Genomic DNA, 15,937 nt, shown 5'->3' with positions numbered 1-15,937 from the left:
TTCCATTAACTGTGTTTTCCACATTCCCGCTTCCCCCAGAATTTCCTGCTCTCCCCGCTGGTCTTTCCTACTCTTGCTGAGCCAAATCCCGCCTCCCACTTTTGAAGACCCCACTTAAGCTACAAAAATGCCTCCATTTTACCTATGGTTTATAAACAAATCATTAGAAAAGTGTGTGTATTGTATAGAATAAAACATTTTGGGACAATTTGCCTTCCGATATATGATGACGGCTCAAATGTGGTTGCGGTGAAATTTGAACATTTCTTGAAATGTCATTGTCCTGGCAGCTTATATTTAAAAGGAAGCTGATATTTATCAATTTAATTTACTTTACCCAGCTAGACTTAGAGGAGAGGAGAAGATTTAGATAACAATGGAATTCCGTTACCATTCTACAGTTGTCAAGGGATGTCCTTTATTCCCTGTGCTAGATACTTAGTTATTTGGAAGCTTGGTTTTTAGAAGACATTGAAAACAACTGCAAGAGGTAAACAAGCATTGGAAAAGCAAATAGGTCTTGTCTATGTGATTGTGTGTTAGCCATGTTGTACACCAGTGTGGTTGCATTTCAGCATGGTTAAAAGTTGATGGAGCAGAGTGATATGGGGTGGTTTGGAGTGGGGTAGACTGGGGTACAGTGGAATAGGGTACTTTGAGGCTAGAGTGGAGTCAGGTGGATTGGTGTAGGGTGGAATGGGGTAGAATGCAGTTGGATGGATTGGTAGATCGGAGTGGAGTTGATTGGATTGGGGAATCGGGTACATTAGCATGGTCAATTAGAGTGGGGTAGGTTGAATTAGGGTGGAGTGGGGTGAAGTGTGATAAATTGGGGTAAAGTGGGGGAGACTGGAGTGGTGTAACGTGGTAAATTAGAGTGAGGTAGAGTGGAGTGGAGTAGACTTGAGTGGGATATATTGGGGTAAATTGGAGTGGAGTGAGGTAGATTGGGGAATAGCAGAGTGCAGTGGAGTGAGGTAGACTTGAGTGGAGTAGGTTGGAGTGGAGTTGAATAGAGTGGCATGGGGTAGATTGGGATTGGGTGGGATAGATTGGAATGGGTTGGACTGAAGTGGGGTAGATTGGGTTAGAGTGAAGTAGATTGGTGTTGAGTGAAGTAAATTGGAGTGGAGTAGATTGGAGTGGGGTGGATTGGATAAGGAAGATTGGAGTAGGTTAGTTTGGGGTGGAGTAGGGTAAGGAGAGTGGAGTTGGGTGGAGTGGGGTGGACTTGTGTGAAGTGGGTTACATTGAACTGGAGTGGGGTAGATTTAAGTGTCACGTGGTATTGTGAAATGAAGTAGAGTGGGGTAGAGTGGAGTGGAGTAGATTGGAGTGGAGTGGATGGAGTGGAGTTGAATAGTTTGGATCAGAGTCAAGATGGGAGTGGAGTGAGTTATATTGGGTAAACGTGAAGTGTAGGTGGGTAGATTCGGTGGAGTGTGGTAAATTGGGTGGATTACTCTACAGTAGATACAAATGTAGTGGGGTAGATTGGAGTGGGGAAGTGTGGTAGGTTTAATTGGAGTAGATTGTGGTAGAGTGGAGTAGATTGGGATGGAGTGGGGTAGAGTAAAGTGTGGTACACTGTAGTGGGAATATTGGAGTGGGGTAGATTGGGATAGAGAGGAGTGAGATTTATTGAGGTAGATTGAAATGGGTGGGGTAGATTGAGGAAGAATGGAGTGCAATGGGTTGGGGTAGAATGGATTGGAGTGTGGTAGATTGGATTGGAGTAATTTGGAGTGGGGCAAATTGGAGTGAGTGGGGTAGACTGGAGTGGAGAGGAGCAGATTGGCGTGAAGTAGGGTAGATAAGGGTGGACTGGGGCAGATTGGACTAAGGTAGATTTGAGTAGGATGGATTAAGTGGATTATGTTGAGGTAAAGTAGAGTAAACTGTGGTAAATTGGAGTGAAGTGGTTTATATTAGAGTGTGATAGATAAGAGTGGACTAATTTTTAGTGGGGTACGTTGGGGTAGATTGGAGTGGAGTAAATTGGAGTGGTGTAGATTGGAGCAGGGTAGATTTGAGTGAGCAAATTGGATGATCAAGACTGGAGTTGGGTTGTCAGGGGTGGAGTGGGGTAGGGTAGATTGCAGTGGGGTGGATTGGGGTGGAGAGGGTTAGATTGGACTGGAGTGGGTAGATTTAAGTGAGATGTGGTAGATTAGAGTGAAGTGGAGTGGGGTAGTTTGGGTAGTGTGGAATGGAGTGTGTTAGAGTGGGGTTGAGTGGAGAGGGATAGATTGGGTGGACTGGAGTGGGTCGACTGGACTGGGGTGAAAGACAATATATTGAGGAAGAGTGGGATGGAATGAGGTAGACTGAAATGTAGTGTAGTGGGATAGATCAGTGTTGGGTACAGTGGGGGTATATTGGGTGGATTACAGTAAGATAAATTGGAATGGATTGGGGTTGTTGGAGTAAGGTAGATTGATGAGGGATGATTGGATTGTGATAGTATGAGTATGGTAGATTGAGGTAGAGCTGGGTAGATTGGAATGGAGTCAGGTGGATTGGAGTGGGATAGAGTGAGGTGGGGTAGATTGCAGTGGTGTGAGGTAGTGTGGGGTAAAGTGGGATAGACTGAGTGGAGTGTGGGTAGACTGAAGTAGAGTAGATAGGGTGGTTGGGGTGGAGTAGATTGGGGATGGGTAGATTGAGTGGGGTAGATTGGAGTGGAGTGGGGTGAGGTACATTTGAGTGGGGTGGAGGGGGTTAGATTGGAGTGGAGTGGGGTAAATTTGAGTAGACTGTGGTAAACTGGAGTGGAGTAGATTTTGGCGAAGTGGAGTGGGGTGGATTTGGGTAGATGGGAGAGAAATGTGGTAGAGTGGAGTGGGGTAAATTGGTGTGGAGTGGTTGTGGTAGATTGTGCTGGAGTGAGGTATATTGGAATGGAGTGAGGTAGAAAAGAATGGAGAGGAGTTGTATAGAATGCAGTGGAATTTGGAGTTGAGAGGGATTAATTGGACTGGGGTAGATTGGAGTGGGGTGAAGTAGATTGGAGTGGCCTTCACTGGAATGGATTTGGGTAGACTGGAGCTGGGTGGGCTGGACTGAGGTAGTTTGGAGTGGGTGGGTTGGGGTAGATTGAAGTGGGGTAGATTGGAGCAGATTGGAGTGAGGTGGGGTAGACTGGGGTCACAGAGTGGAGAAGATGTGAGTGGAGTGCAGTAGATTGGGGTAGAGTGGGGTGGGGTTGATTGGGTTAGATTGAGTGGAGTGTAGTAGATTGGACTAGTGTCTAGCAGTTTGGCATGGGGTGGAGTGGTGTTGGGTAGATTGGGATAGAGTGAAGTAGAGTTAGCTAGATGGAGTGAGGAAGATTGAAGTGGAGTGGGGTAATTTGGGTTGAAGTGGGGTTGACTGGGGTTGAGTAAGGTAGATTGGGTTAGAGTGGGGTAATGTGGGTTAGTATGGGGTAGATTGTATTAGAATGGGGTAGATTGAAGTGGGGTAGATTGGAGTGGTGTGGGAGAGATTGGGGTGGGGTAGAGTGGGGTTGGTAGATTGGACAGGGATGGAGTGGGTTCCGACAATTGTGCTTGGGTAGACTGGAGTGGAGTGGGGTAGATTGGGTGGAGTGGGGTAGATAGGAGTGGAGTAGATTGGGGTAGATTGTAGCAAATTGAAGTGGGGTGGGGACAGTTGGTGTACCCTGGAGTGAAGTGGGGCAGATTGGAGTGAGGAGAGTGCAGTGGGGTAGGTAGTGTGGAGTGGAGAGGCATAGAGTAGAGTGGTGTGTTGTGTTTTGAAGTGAGTGGCATACATTGGAGTGGCGTGGTGTGTTACAGAGTGACATAGAGTGGAGAGAGGTTAGTAGCATGTCATAGGTCGTAGAATGGACTGGCTTGGTATAGAGTGGAAATGCATGGAGTGGAGTGGTGTAGTGTAGAATAAGCATGGTGTGGTAGGGCACTGCCATTACAGAAACACATTTCAATTGAAATGACTAATACATTTGCACCGAAATATGGTTTTACTGCACACAAACAATGTGTGCATGTGTCATCATACAGTGTATTGATGTGTTTTGATCATATTCAAATATTTGTTTCTACCGCACTTCAGAAGTACAAGAAAATGTGCTTTATTTGCAGTGATTCTGATATATTCTGAAACGTCAGCACAGTTCATTTTTTTTGTATGCTATAAAAAAGATCATCCCTTCTCGTCTTACATTGGTGCTCGGCAGGATTGTCACATAAAGTCTTTCACTTTGAAGACAGAGGGGAAAAATAAGAACCAACCTCCTTGGAAGAAAAAGTCTGCAATCTGCCTTAGCGTGACTTTTGACTTCTATCTTTGAATGCAAAGCAAATGTGACAAGATAAGAACGAGATTTGGAGGCCAGTTTACAGAAAGCGAGTATGTAGAAGAATACAGTAAACACGGTTTGGGCAACTGGAGGGAGGAACTCAGGCTGGACAGCCTGAAGTAATAAATCCAGCAAATAGCCAGAAAATGTGATTTACAGACCACAAAGCCAATGGTAAGCAATGGCCAGAATGCATTCCTAAGTCAGTTTTCCTAACGTCCCCAAAGTGTCTTTAGCTGCGCTGTCTGGTAGGCTATGACCTAAAAAGACACATGCATTGTAGACATTCTCATAGACCTTCTTGGTAAAGGTTGCAACTGGCAAAGCAAGGTGTAGATGATAGAAAGATACCTTAAAAGTCAGCAACTGGAACTTTTCATAGTCAATGGCGCCAGAATTTTCCACGATGATGGTGACCTGGGCCTCATTCAAGACCGTTTGTGGAACAACGCGCAGGATCCCGGCTGGACCAACAAGCCGCAGGTTGAATTTTGCATTGGCTCCCTGGGTGAAAAATGTACGTAAGAATGAATAGTGGTATTTTCAAATTATACATTACACTTCGCCCGAACCTAAAGGTGTAACTTAGCTATAAAATACTGTAGAACTTACTCTGCCAACAAAAACTTCAATGGCCATTACCAATGTTGGTTGCAACCAACCAACATATGACACATTTTCCCAACATGACTCTGTACTCTCATTAATGTTTTCAGTGCCTAATTTGTGCCAATAGTTGCGGGTAGTCCGTTCCGGCGCCCATTTTTAGGATCTGGGTCTTATTTTTCATCATTAGATTATCATGAGAGCAAGGGAGAGAAAGGTAGAAACTGATTTTTCATGATGTAGGCAAAGTGGGCAATTGCTCAGGGCCCCCATCTTCTAAGGGGGCCCTAGGAAAATGAACTTCTCTCTATCTGCCATCTGTCTATTTCTCTGTCTCCCTTTACCATACTATTTAATACTGCTTGGCATTATATGGCTTAAATGAGCAGATACTGGCTAACAAAATAAAAAGTTATTCCGCACAGAGACCCCTAAAATACATAGTGCCCAAAATCCTGAAAGTGTACTGGGCAGAAAAGGAAGAATTATGGAGGAATCAAAAGATAAATAAAGAAAGACAAAGGAAGAAATCAGGGATTGAAAAGTCCTGCAAGAATGAGAGGAAGAAACAGGAAATGAGGGTGGTGTGAGAGTGGAAGATAAAGTGGTGGAAACTGAAAAGCCTTTTTAATAGGTAACCTTGGCCATTCGGCTGACCTAGCAGCTGGCTCCTAAGAAGTCTTTGACATCTACACTTTGCTTTTACAAATTAATCAGTGAATATGTCAGTAACAGTACAGCTTCTTTGGTTAATTCAAGGCATAGGCCTTTTCTTGATTTCAGTAAGTGTGTGACTTATACAGCATGAAACTATATACAAAGCAACAGAGTCTGGGAGTGAAGCCTAGGTAAGCAGGACAGGGGAGGTAGAAGATACAGCAGCATGGGTGGAGTTTACAATTAAGGAGAAGGCTGTTAAGGATAGGCTATTGGCAGGGTCAAAGTTGTGTGAAAGGTAACCGAGCTGCAGGGGAGGTTGAGTGGGAAGGATGTGTAACTGGGACGTCTGAAATAATGGTCCACAGTGCGTTGAGTATTCTCAAGTGTATCTTTTAGCACTCCATATTTCAGATCTCCACTACAGACATACACTGTACTCTCCCTCAAGAGTGAAAGGTGAACAATGGTGGTACATCAGTACCTGGCTGTTCCCACCCTCTTTCAACCATGGGGAATTATGCCATCTGCAACCCAACCCGCTAGCACCAAAAATGCCCATATTCGCCAGCAGAAAATCGACCTATCTCCATTTCACAATTAGGCAGTTTTAGTCTTTTGTAAAAGTCTTTAATTTCTCAAAACACGTGTAATAGAAACGCATGATCCATTAATAACAAGGTTTAAAAATGTATGGATGGAAGGAAGAAAGGAAGGAAGGGGGAAAGGAAGGAAGGGAGAGAGAGAAAGAGGGAGGGAGTGAGTTAACGAACTAGGGAAGGCTGGACAGACTCCAACCAGATAGATGGAAGAATGGGCAGCAGATATACACATGTACACGTAGAAACATGAATATTGATAACGAGAAAGAGCACGTGGGATAGACTGATAGATAGATAGATTCACATATTCCCTGAAAGATAACACACTGATGGACAGACTGACAGATGGATACGAATATAGAAGGATAACAAGATAATAGATTACTAGACAATATACATCTACGCATAAAACAAAATTGGAAAAAGACGTGCACAGACAGAATGAGACAAAAAGAAATATGGATACAGGAAGATGGAAGGTCAACAGTGACCGCGTTCTGACAGAGGGTGAATCAAACACAGCTAATTGAGGACGAGAATAAGAAAGAGATAGATGCAAGTAAGGAAGCAGAGACACAAAGAAATATGGATAGTGACAGATGCACGAAGAGGATAGAAAGACGTGGAAATAGAGAGTGACACTTGAGACTGACAAACGGACTAACGGAAAAATAGAAATACATCACTAGAATACCAGCAGTAGGACTAGAAAGGCCCTATAATAACAAGATGAGCAGGACAAACATAGGGATACTCTCAACGGCATTCAGACTATTGCTGTTTTCGTGTGCAGAATGCTGCAGATGCATCGTTGCATGTTTCCCTAGTAGTGTCAATAGAACTACGGACTGGTTTTACTCTTTGGTACCCCTGACACCTCCCTTGGGTTGAGGTGTCATAAAGGCATTTCAAAGAACTGAAAGTAGATAGGGCTCCGAGAGTCACTTTTAGCTGCATATTTATACTTGTTCTGCACCAAATTTGCGTATTTTTTTTTACGCAAATTTGGTGCAAAACTAACTCCATATTTATACTTTGGCGCTAGACCCGTCTAATGGCAAATTTATGGAATTAAGGTCATTTTTTGGACGTGGAAACCTACTTTGCATCAATGAGATGCAAAGTAGATGTTCCCATACAAAAATGACTCTATAGCCTTGGCGCATTATTTATCCCCCGGTGCTAAAATCACGCACGGGAGGGATAAAAAAATGGTGCAAAGCTTGCTTTGCACCATTTTTTAACTCCTGGGTCAGGGCAGGCGTTAGGGGACCTGGGGGCCTATTCCATTGTGGAACACCATGGAATAAGCCCACAGGTGCCCTCCCCAGGCCCCAGGGAAACACCCACCCACACCAGAGGGACAGCGGAGGATGAGGGACCCCATCCCAGGTAAGTATAGGTAAGTACAGGTAAGTATTCTTTTTCTTAAGTGCCATAGGGGGCCCTGGAATGGGCCCCCGTACACGGCACTGGGTACAATGGCCATGCCCAGGGGACGCTCGTTCCCTGTGCTGGCCCTTGGAGAGGTGGGCATGACGCCTGTCTTTCCTAAGACAGGAGTCATGTGGTATGGATGGCGTTGCGTCAGAAAATGTCTCTAGGCAGGTTAGAGTCATTTTTTTTTTACTCTAACCTGCCTAACATCATTTTTTGGTGCAAAACCCCCTTCTTCCATACCACCAGCCCCACTCGACTAACATCATTGATTTTTACACTAGCCTACCCTTTGCACCGGCTTGCACCATTCCATAAATATGGTGCTAAACGTTTTGGTGCAAAACTATGTTAGTGCAGTTTTGCACCAAAAAGTATAAATCAGGGCCTTAATTTCTCTAGTTCCACTCAGCGGACCAGATGCGGTCATATGGGGCCAAATGTAAGTAGGTAAAATGCCCCCCACCGACACCGTGCTGATAGTGACGCAAAGCTGTAATTGTGATGAGGAGGATCCCTCTCACCTCAGGGCCTGATGCCATAGCATATGCTGCATTAATGATAGTCACCCCCCTGATTCCAGACCTTTAGCACAAAGCTAGTGTCTTTGCAGTAAATGGGAAGCTACTGAAAAAGCTAATGGTTTGATAGGGTAGTATAAGGGGTTACTGTTATACAATGCCTCAAGTCATTTGGGCCAGATATACACTATAAAAAAGGTTAAATACATTAAATTTAAGGTGGGGCTAATGGTGACAATTCCGACTGCCTATCAGACAGAGGAAAGCAAAGGTCTGTGCATATAGGTCCTCCACAGGCAGGAGCCTTCCATAGGTAAGAATAAGCAGAAAGGTGGTAGGGTGCACGGTTATGATTGCACATTTAGGGGATACACCAGGCCTACAAGGCACTTCATCTGCATGAAGTGGCATTGTTTATTTGAGGCAATTCCTTATTCCTACAATATTGAACCTGCACTAAGCACCTGAGTCTATGCCTCTCCATTGTGAGTCTGCATTGGGCATTTAAGGCTATTCATGTGCATGCTTTGGGTGCAGTTGGCATTCAATGCAATAATGAAGCACTCAAGGACATACATGGGGCATATTTATGAGAGTATTGTGCTGCAGGAGCATCACTTTTTTGATGCTCCAGCACCACAAGCCTCTCAACCATATCTATGATACTTTGCGTGGCTTTTCATGGCCCCGTAGATACAGAGTTAGTGACTGTGTTACCCTACTCTGTGCCAGGGAGGCATTTCATGAGCGTTGCGGTGGGTTTTCCTACGTAACACCTAAGGATTTTGCCACTGCTCTAGATTTACAAAATCACGTAAAACTGGGGTAGTGCCAAAACCTTATGCCTCCCTAGAGCAGGCGTAATGAGGAGAAATGTTCTCATTTCTTCTGTTTTTTTGCACTTTTCATTAGTGTTGCATACTGTAGCACACATAGGGCCTGATTCTAACTTTGGAGGACGGTGTTAAACCGTCCCAAAAGTGGCGGATATACCACCTACCGTATTACGAGTCCATTATATCCTATGGAACTCGTAATACGGTAGGTGGTATATCCGCCACTTTTGGGACGGTTTAACACCGTCCTCCAAAGTTAGAATCAGGCCCATAGTCCTGCACAATAATAATCCTGTATGTAATGCAGTCACCCTACACCCTGGTGCAAGGGTGCCTGCATTGGAGCTAGGTAGCCAACTGTGCTCAAGCGCAGGGAGAAAGGAAAGGAATGCACCATATTTCATAAACACAGTGCATTCCTTCCCTTTAACATTGGTGTAGGGCAGTGCAGCAAGAAGACTTGTGGTGCTGCCATATGCCAATTCCCCATAAGTATGGTCCATGTTATATTGTGGCTGTGCCCAGCCACATAATGCTTTTGCTTACCATTTGTGGTTATCAAAATTTGCGCATCAATATACACCCCAATACCCCATTATTTACCAATACTACAAGGAGAGAAATTTCTCAGCTTAAAAAATATTTTCCAGGTGGAGAAAAAAGAGAAAGTTCCATGTGGTAATACATGTGTCTGCAATATGTACTGCTAAAGAATAGTTCTTCAGACAGTTCAGCAAACCTGTAGAGCACTGGGAGTATGAATAAAAATGCCTGGCTTGTATAGATTTCTGCAGAATGTCTGTAAAATTACAGATCTCTGTTAATTATGGAGGTAAACCCACCATACATAGATTTCTGCCTAGTGGTGTAATGCAAAATGATGCCTTCTCCTTGCAGAATGCGATGAGGGGTCACTGGGTTTCCCATGTCTTACAGATATTCATTGGCCTTAGGTTCAGTGTTGGATCCTAGAAGGGTTGAGGGGGCGGCTAAAGGGCTTCAGTGGTCTGTGTTACATCCTTGGATCACTGCACAGTATATTCAAACATTATCAAGCCTTTGTAAACTTCCTTCTGATTGTTTACACTGTCATACTTTCTGTCGTAGGAGTCTCCTATCCTTGTTTATCTCCTCCCCAAAATGATAATGAATTGCAGAGTCAACACGCTTTCCCTGACTCCTTGAAATGGTCACTTCAGGCTTGTATAAATGTATTGCCTTTCAAGGAGTCCCACCTACTTTATAAAAAAGGGGGCCTATTTACAAGTCTCTTGCGCCCCCGGTGTGCCACTTTTTATGATGCTCCACCAGCGCTGAGTGCAGACCCATAGCTATGTGGCCACACCAAGCCATTTTGCATGGCTTTTCATAACCTCGTAGATATGGTGTAAGGCAACGTAGAGCATGCCTGTGCGTTGCCTCGCACTGTGTCAAGGGTGCAGTCCATGGCCATTGCAGTAGGTTTTCCCATGCAACACCCACAGGTTATGACGCATTCACAGATTTGAAGGATCTTTAAACATGGGAATGTGTCAAAACTGTCCGCCTCCCCAAGGGAGGCGTAACAAAGAGACATATCTTCATTTCGCCTTGTGTTTTCCTCTTTCTATGTGTGCTGCACACTTCTCTCTAGAAAATCACAGTTGTAATTTCCAGGTATAATTACTAAAATGCCATGTACACATGCTGACCAATAAGGCAACTGTCCAAGTTCCAAAGAGTACACAACTAAGCTACACCAATCACCTATGGCCTATGAGTGAAGGCCTACAACAAGCTACCATTAAGACCTCTCCACTGGCTACACATCAAGTAAAGAACGTTGTTGAAGAGTAGTTGTTTCAATCACATGGTACTTCTGAATGATATCCAAAATTATTGTTATATTATATTTATCTTTTAGCATTATCAGATTTCCAGACACCTTCATGTACAAGGCTACTTACTCTGGACACCCTCTCTGCACAACTGAGAGCTGAAGGAAACATTATAAAGCTCTGCCTATCTCTTCAGTTTGGAATAAAAGGTAGGAGGCACACCATCATGCTGATCATCCAGCGTCCACACAGAGATACAGACAATACTTTTCATCTCTATATATTGTTGTCTCCTCAGTTGACTAAGACACATCTACATTATCAGCCAATGTGCTTCTCCATGAAGACTTGATTCAATGTGATGGATGGTGTCATAGAGGATTTAATCAGAACTCCTACCAACTCTACCTGTCCATCTCATGCATATGGCAGTTCTGGGCATGATCCACAGCCACTCCTTATGGCAGACAGGTACAGAAAGGTGAACGTGTCAGACATCAGAGGTTTTACATCTGTGTATTTTCTGCCACAGATGCTCAGAATTATGCAGTTGTAACCCGATGAAAGGGCTGTAGAGAGGGAGGAGAAATGCGTGTTTTTCCTTGTCAGTTTGTGAATGGCAGAAAACTAGTGAGTTCAAGAACATTCACCAACTCCTATTTAACCCTTTCCAACCTAGATATGGTTAGATACTTACTACAGAAGATGACTGGAGTAACTCCCCTTCCAGGATGAGAAGGAGAATAAATTATCAGTAGTTTGTTTGTGTTGGAGGAGAAGATGTTTCTCCACAGGAAAAAAACATTTCTCTATTGAGAGAAAAAAGTAAAAAAAAGATAAAAATGTGCATTGACATATTGCATTGCCTATTCACAGTGAGGAATTGCCTACTATGGGCCTCATTTACAAGCCCTTTGTGCCACAGCTGAGTCATATTTTTTACACAGAGGTGGTGGTAGCAGTGCAGTACACTGCTCCATATTTACAAACTGATGCATTGTGTCCAATGCGTCAGTTTGCAAAGCTCTACATCACAATATACCTGCGCCAAGTATAATGTATGCAGAGTAGGCGTTCCCATGAGAAGGCCACACAGAAGTGACGCACTGAAATTTACATTTCCCTGCCTCACTCTGCTACTTCACTGAATCAAAACATTACCACCTGCCCAGAGCAGGTGTAAAGTCAACACAGGGCTTTTTTTCAATGGGAGACTCATCACATTGCTGGAGTTGCATCAGTTTCATGACACATCTGTAAAAACGTGTGTGATGGAGCTCTGTATTGTAAATACAGTGCATCCATGGTGTTGTTAGGGGATTTGCAGGAAGTGCAAGAAATCTAACTCATCAATGGTGATGTATCAGATTCTTATAAATGAAGTCCTATATACATTTCCGCCCTCAGGAAATAGTAGTCTGGAGCAAATTTAAGACAATCGATAATATTACTGGAAAACTGAGTCTGAAGTGTTCCACTGCTGTATTTCATCAATAAAGGAAAATTGAAAGAGCACCCTTTGACAAGTGTAGGTTTATGATTCCCTTTGTGAATCGGCCCCTGTGGCAATATGTGCCATTTTTTTAAACAGCCTTTCTGTTTCTAACTCAGACGCCATGCATAAATCATCTTGTGCTTGGCAGGCGAGGCAGTATTGCTTCTAACAGCATTCCAAAAAAGCCATGTTCTCCTAACAAAGGAAATGTGCAAGTTCCTCATATACCCATGCTAGTTCACAGCAGTTGAAATAACATATTAAAATAACAAGTGAGTAACAAAAACTCTCCACGAAGAATGCCTAATTCATAAAAGGAACTTTTCATACAAACCTGATCAGAATCGTTGACAGTAATCTTCAAGCCCCGAAGGATCTCTCCCTCTGGAGGGTGCTCGTACATTGTCAGCTCAAACCGGTTCTGGAGCCCGTTCTCCCCGTAGAATGTAGGCGGGTGGTTGTTGAGGTCCACAACCCGTATGGTGACAACCGTGAAAGCATGGGCCACCACATCACCTGTGGGGGACAGTTCCTCTACCTAGTGTGTTATAAAACAAACAGCAAAGAATGATCCCTTTGTGTGCTGTTTCCCCCATATTTCCTGCTGGCTGGTGGTTCATAATATGCATATGTTGTTGATGAAATCTTACTGGTTTATCTTCAATAACTGAGTCAGTTTAGTGGGTGAATAGCGAACCAGTTCCTAGAAGTGCCTGCAAATAATTTAGAGGCTGTTAGAAATGGGATCTCTAGTTGTCAGGGTATGCAGCTTGTCCAAGTTAGGGCCACAACTCTAGTGTGGATAAGGCAGATAACACTTAGCGATTACCTGCGCTCACCGTCTGGTAGCTTGAAACAGGGCAGTCAAGCCAATCTTAAGACAATCCGTGAAGTATTTGTGCAACACACACAGTAACACAAAGAAAACACCACAAAAAGACTCCACACAGGTTTAGAAAAACAGACAATATTTTCTATAAATAAATCAAGATCAAAACAACAAACAGGCAATAAGTAGAGGTTGAGTTCTGAATGTTAGAAGAATAAAAGGGTTCTAGCACTTAGAAGCACATACTAATTTAGGGGTTAATAGAGGTTGCCCCGGGCCTGGCAAAGTCTATGGTTCAAGCCAACCGTGAGGGAGTGTGGGCCAGGTATGGAAGCCACCCAAGACCAGGGAACAGAGTACTTTGATCCTGCTCGCAAACATGAGGTGTGCAGATTTACCTCATGCAGTGCTGGTGATGCGTCAGTTACAAAGGCAAAGCACCAATGCGTTGGTCCCGAAGCTGATGCACCAGGATTCTCCACACAGAGAAGGGATGTGTCGATCTACCTTCAGGAATGGCAGAGATGTGGTGGTTGCAATGTGATACTGATGCATTGGTTCCATAGTCGATGTGCCATGTTTTTCCACACTGTGAAGGTATGCATTGATCTTTCTTTAGCAGTAGCAGTGATGCAGTGGTTTTGATTCCGCAACAATGCAATGGCAAAGCACTGGTTCTGAAAGCAATGAGCTGGACTACTCCTGCAACAGGGTTGTTGTGTCTGTTGCTACTTCCAGTGGGTAGGAGATGCATTGATTTTCGTGGTGCAAGTATCTGAGTCTACTTCCAGTGAACCAAGCACAGAAGCAGGGGTCAAGACTTGGATATCCTTGAGTCTCAGGAAACAGGAGGCAGGCCAACAAGCCCCTGGAGATCACTTTGGGATGCAAGGTAAAGTCCAGCTCTCCCTCAGCAAGGTCAGAGAGCAACAGGCAGCAGGGAAAAACAGTAGAAAAACAGTCTTTCCAGGTTAGCAGTCCAGCAGAGTGACAGCCCTTTATGCAGAAAAGAAGTTCTTCTGACAGAGTCCAGTTGTAGATCCAGAAGTGTCTTATTTGGTGGGGTCAGAGACCCAGTACTTATACCCAAATGTGCCTTTGAAGTGAGGGTGACTCAAAAAAGGCTCTTTGAAGTGTACAAGTATTCTTTCTTCCTCGGCACTGGCTCCAAACTATCAGTAGGGAGTCTCAACTCTTTGTGTGGGGACAAGTACCCCCTATTCCGGTGTAAGTATCATTCCATCCCGCCCTTCCAGACCAGGAAGAGCCATCAGAATACAGATGACTGCAGATGAGCACTCAGACACACCTAACCTTCCTGTGTTTGTGACTGTGTAGAGTGAATTCACACAGTGTAGCTATCACCCACCTCAGACATGTATTTGGATAAAGGCGGAGGGCAGAGAAATTCCCACTTTCTACAAATGGCATTTCTAAAATAGTAATTTAAATCCAACTTTACCAGTGAAGAGGATTTATCATTACCATTCCAAAGATATGAAACATGACACAGCTACAACATAAATGTGTATTAAGGCATTCCCAATGTTAATCTATGAGAGGAGCATGCCTCACAGTAGTGAACAATGACTTTGGGAGTTGTTCCCTTGCAGGACATGTAAAAACTTAAAAGTACATGTCTTACTTTTTAGTTACATAGCACCCTACCTTATGGGCTACCTAGGACCCACCACTCGAGTAACTTATATATAATAAAAAAAAGTAGTTTCAGGCCTGCCAAGGCATTTTAAATGCCAAGTCAAAGTCCTTTGACATGAAAAATGTACTATATTAGATTTTAGGCAAAACTATCCAAGAAGAATCTACAGTAAAAATATTTACATTTTAAGAACTGTTGGTGCAGTTTCTTTGTCATAGCAGATTACAGTTGGGATTCAAAAAGTATTTTCAAGATGAAGGGAAAGTAGGCATTTTTAAAGCACTCTTGGTTAACTTAATGACTAAAATATGCACCGTATAGTGTTGGTGTGACACATACCAAAAATTAAATTACTATTACTTTGGCTAAATATTATTAATGGCTCAGTTAAATCAATTTCACAGTTTATCAATGAGACAGTAAAATAAGTGACACAATATTGCCAATGGCCAGTATTATTAGTAGACTGTTATTGTTAATGGATAAGTACCATCAATGACTGCCTGTTTCTCTGCCATTAGTGTCTCCATATTATAAGGGCTCATTAATTCTAGTTATGATTTAGGTTACTTCACGCCCCATTGTGTTTAGGGAAAGTTGCTAAGATGGCAAATAGCCATATACATGCAAAAGTTTTCATCATTTTCTTCCAAACAAGTCAGAAGTTTTCTTAATCATGGAAAATGTCCATTTTGTAACCTGTGCTAGGGAGTAAATACCTTACAAAGAGCATACCTCACCATCATGCAATTTAGATATCCAGAAGATACATGTTGTTTTTATGCCTCAACTTACTTTCAAGAAAAAGGTCCAAAACCTTTATTTTCTAAAGGAATACACTAGTTATGTATTACCCTATGTGATGCATTCATATGTTTAGCGATAGGATAGAAATGTTTTAAATGACTTTGTAAATAGTTGTGTTGTGAAAACATGCGTCAACGGTACTTAGAGGTGTCTGGTACAGATGAAAATAACTGATCAAGCAACATGTAAGGAGGATAACCGCATTGAGAATATTGTGACTGTGATCCTCCTTTGTTTGACTACCTCTATTGTGGACTGCAACATGGACTAAAACTTTGGACACCAATAATGCAAATCTCTTGAGGAGACAAGAGAATAGAATATGATGTTCATTGTTTTAGGAAAT

General features: G+C 43.2%; 1 protein-coding gene across 1 annotated transcript in view; it reads right to left on the bottom strand.

Annotated features, from left to right (window-relative positions):
• The window catches only part of CDHR1 (cadherin related family member 1), a 408,684-nt gene that overhangs the window by 160,428 nt on the left and 232,319 nt on the right, over positions 1–15,937 (bottom strand). The window contains exons 11-12 of the mRNA XM_069240657.1: positions 12,630–12,833; positions 4,676–4,828 (exon numbers count right to left, since the gene is read on the bottom strand). Of these exons, the coding sequence (XP_069096758.1) occupies positions 4,676–4,828; positions 12,630–12,833 (357 nt within the window). The remainder of the gene's footprint in view (positions 1–4,675; positions 4,829–12,629; positions 12,834–15,937) is intronic.

This window comes from Pleurodeles waltl, chromosome 6, assembly GCF_031143425.1.
Source record: "Pleurodeles waltl isolate 20211129_DDA chromosome 6, aPleWal1.hap1.20221129, whole genome shotgun sequence".
NCBI lineage: Eukaryota > Metazoa > Chordata > Amphibia > Caudata > Salamandridae > Pleurodeles > Pleurodeles waltl.
Note: the sequence above shows the minus strand (reverse complement) of the source record. Positions and strands in the feature narration are given on the sequence as shown.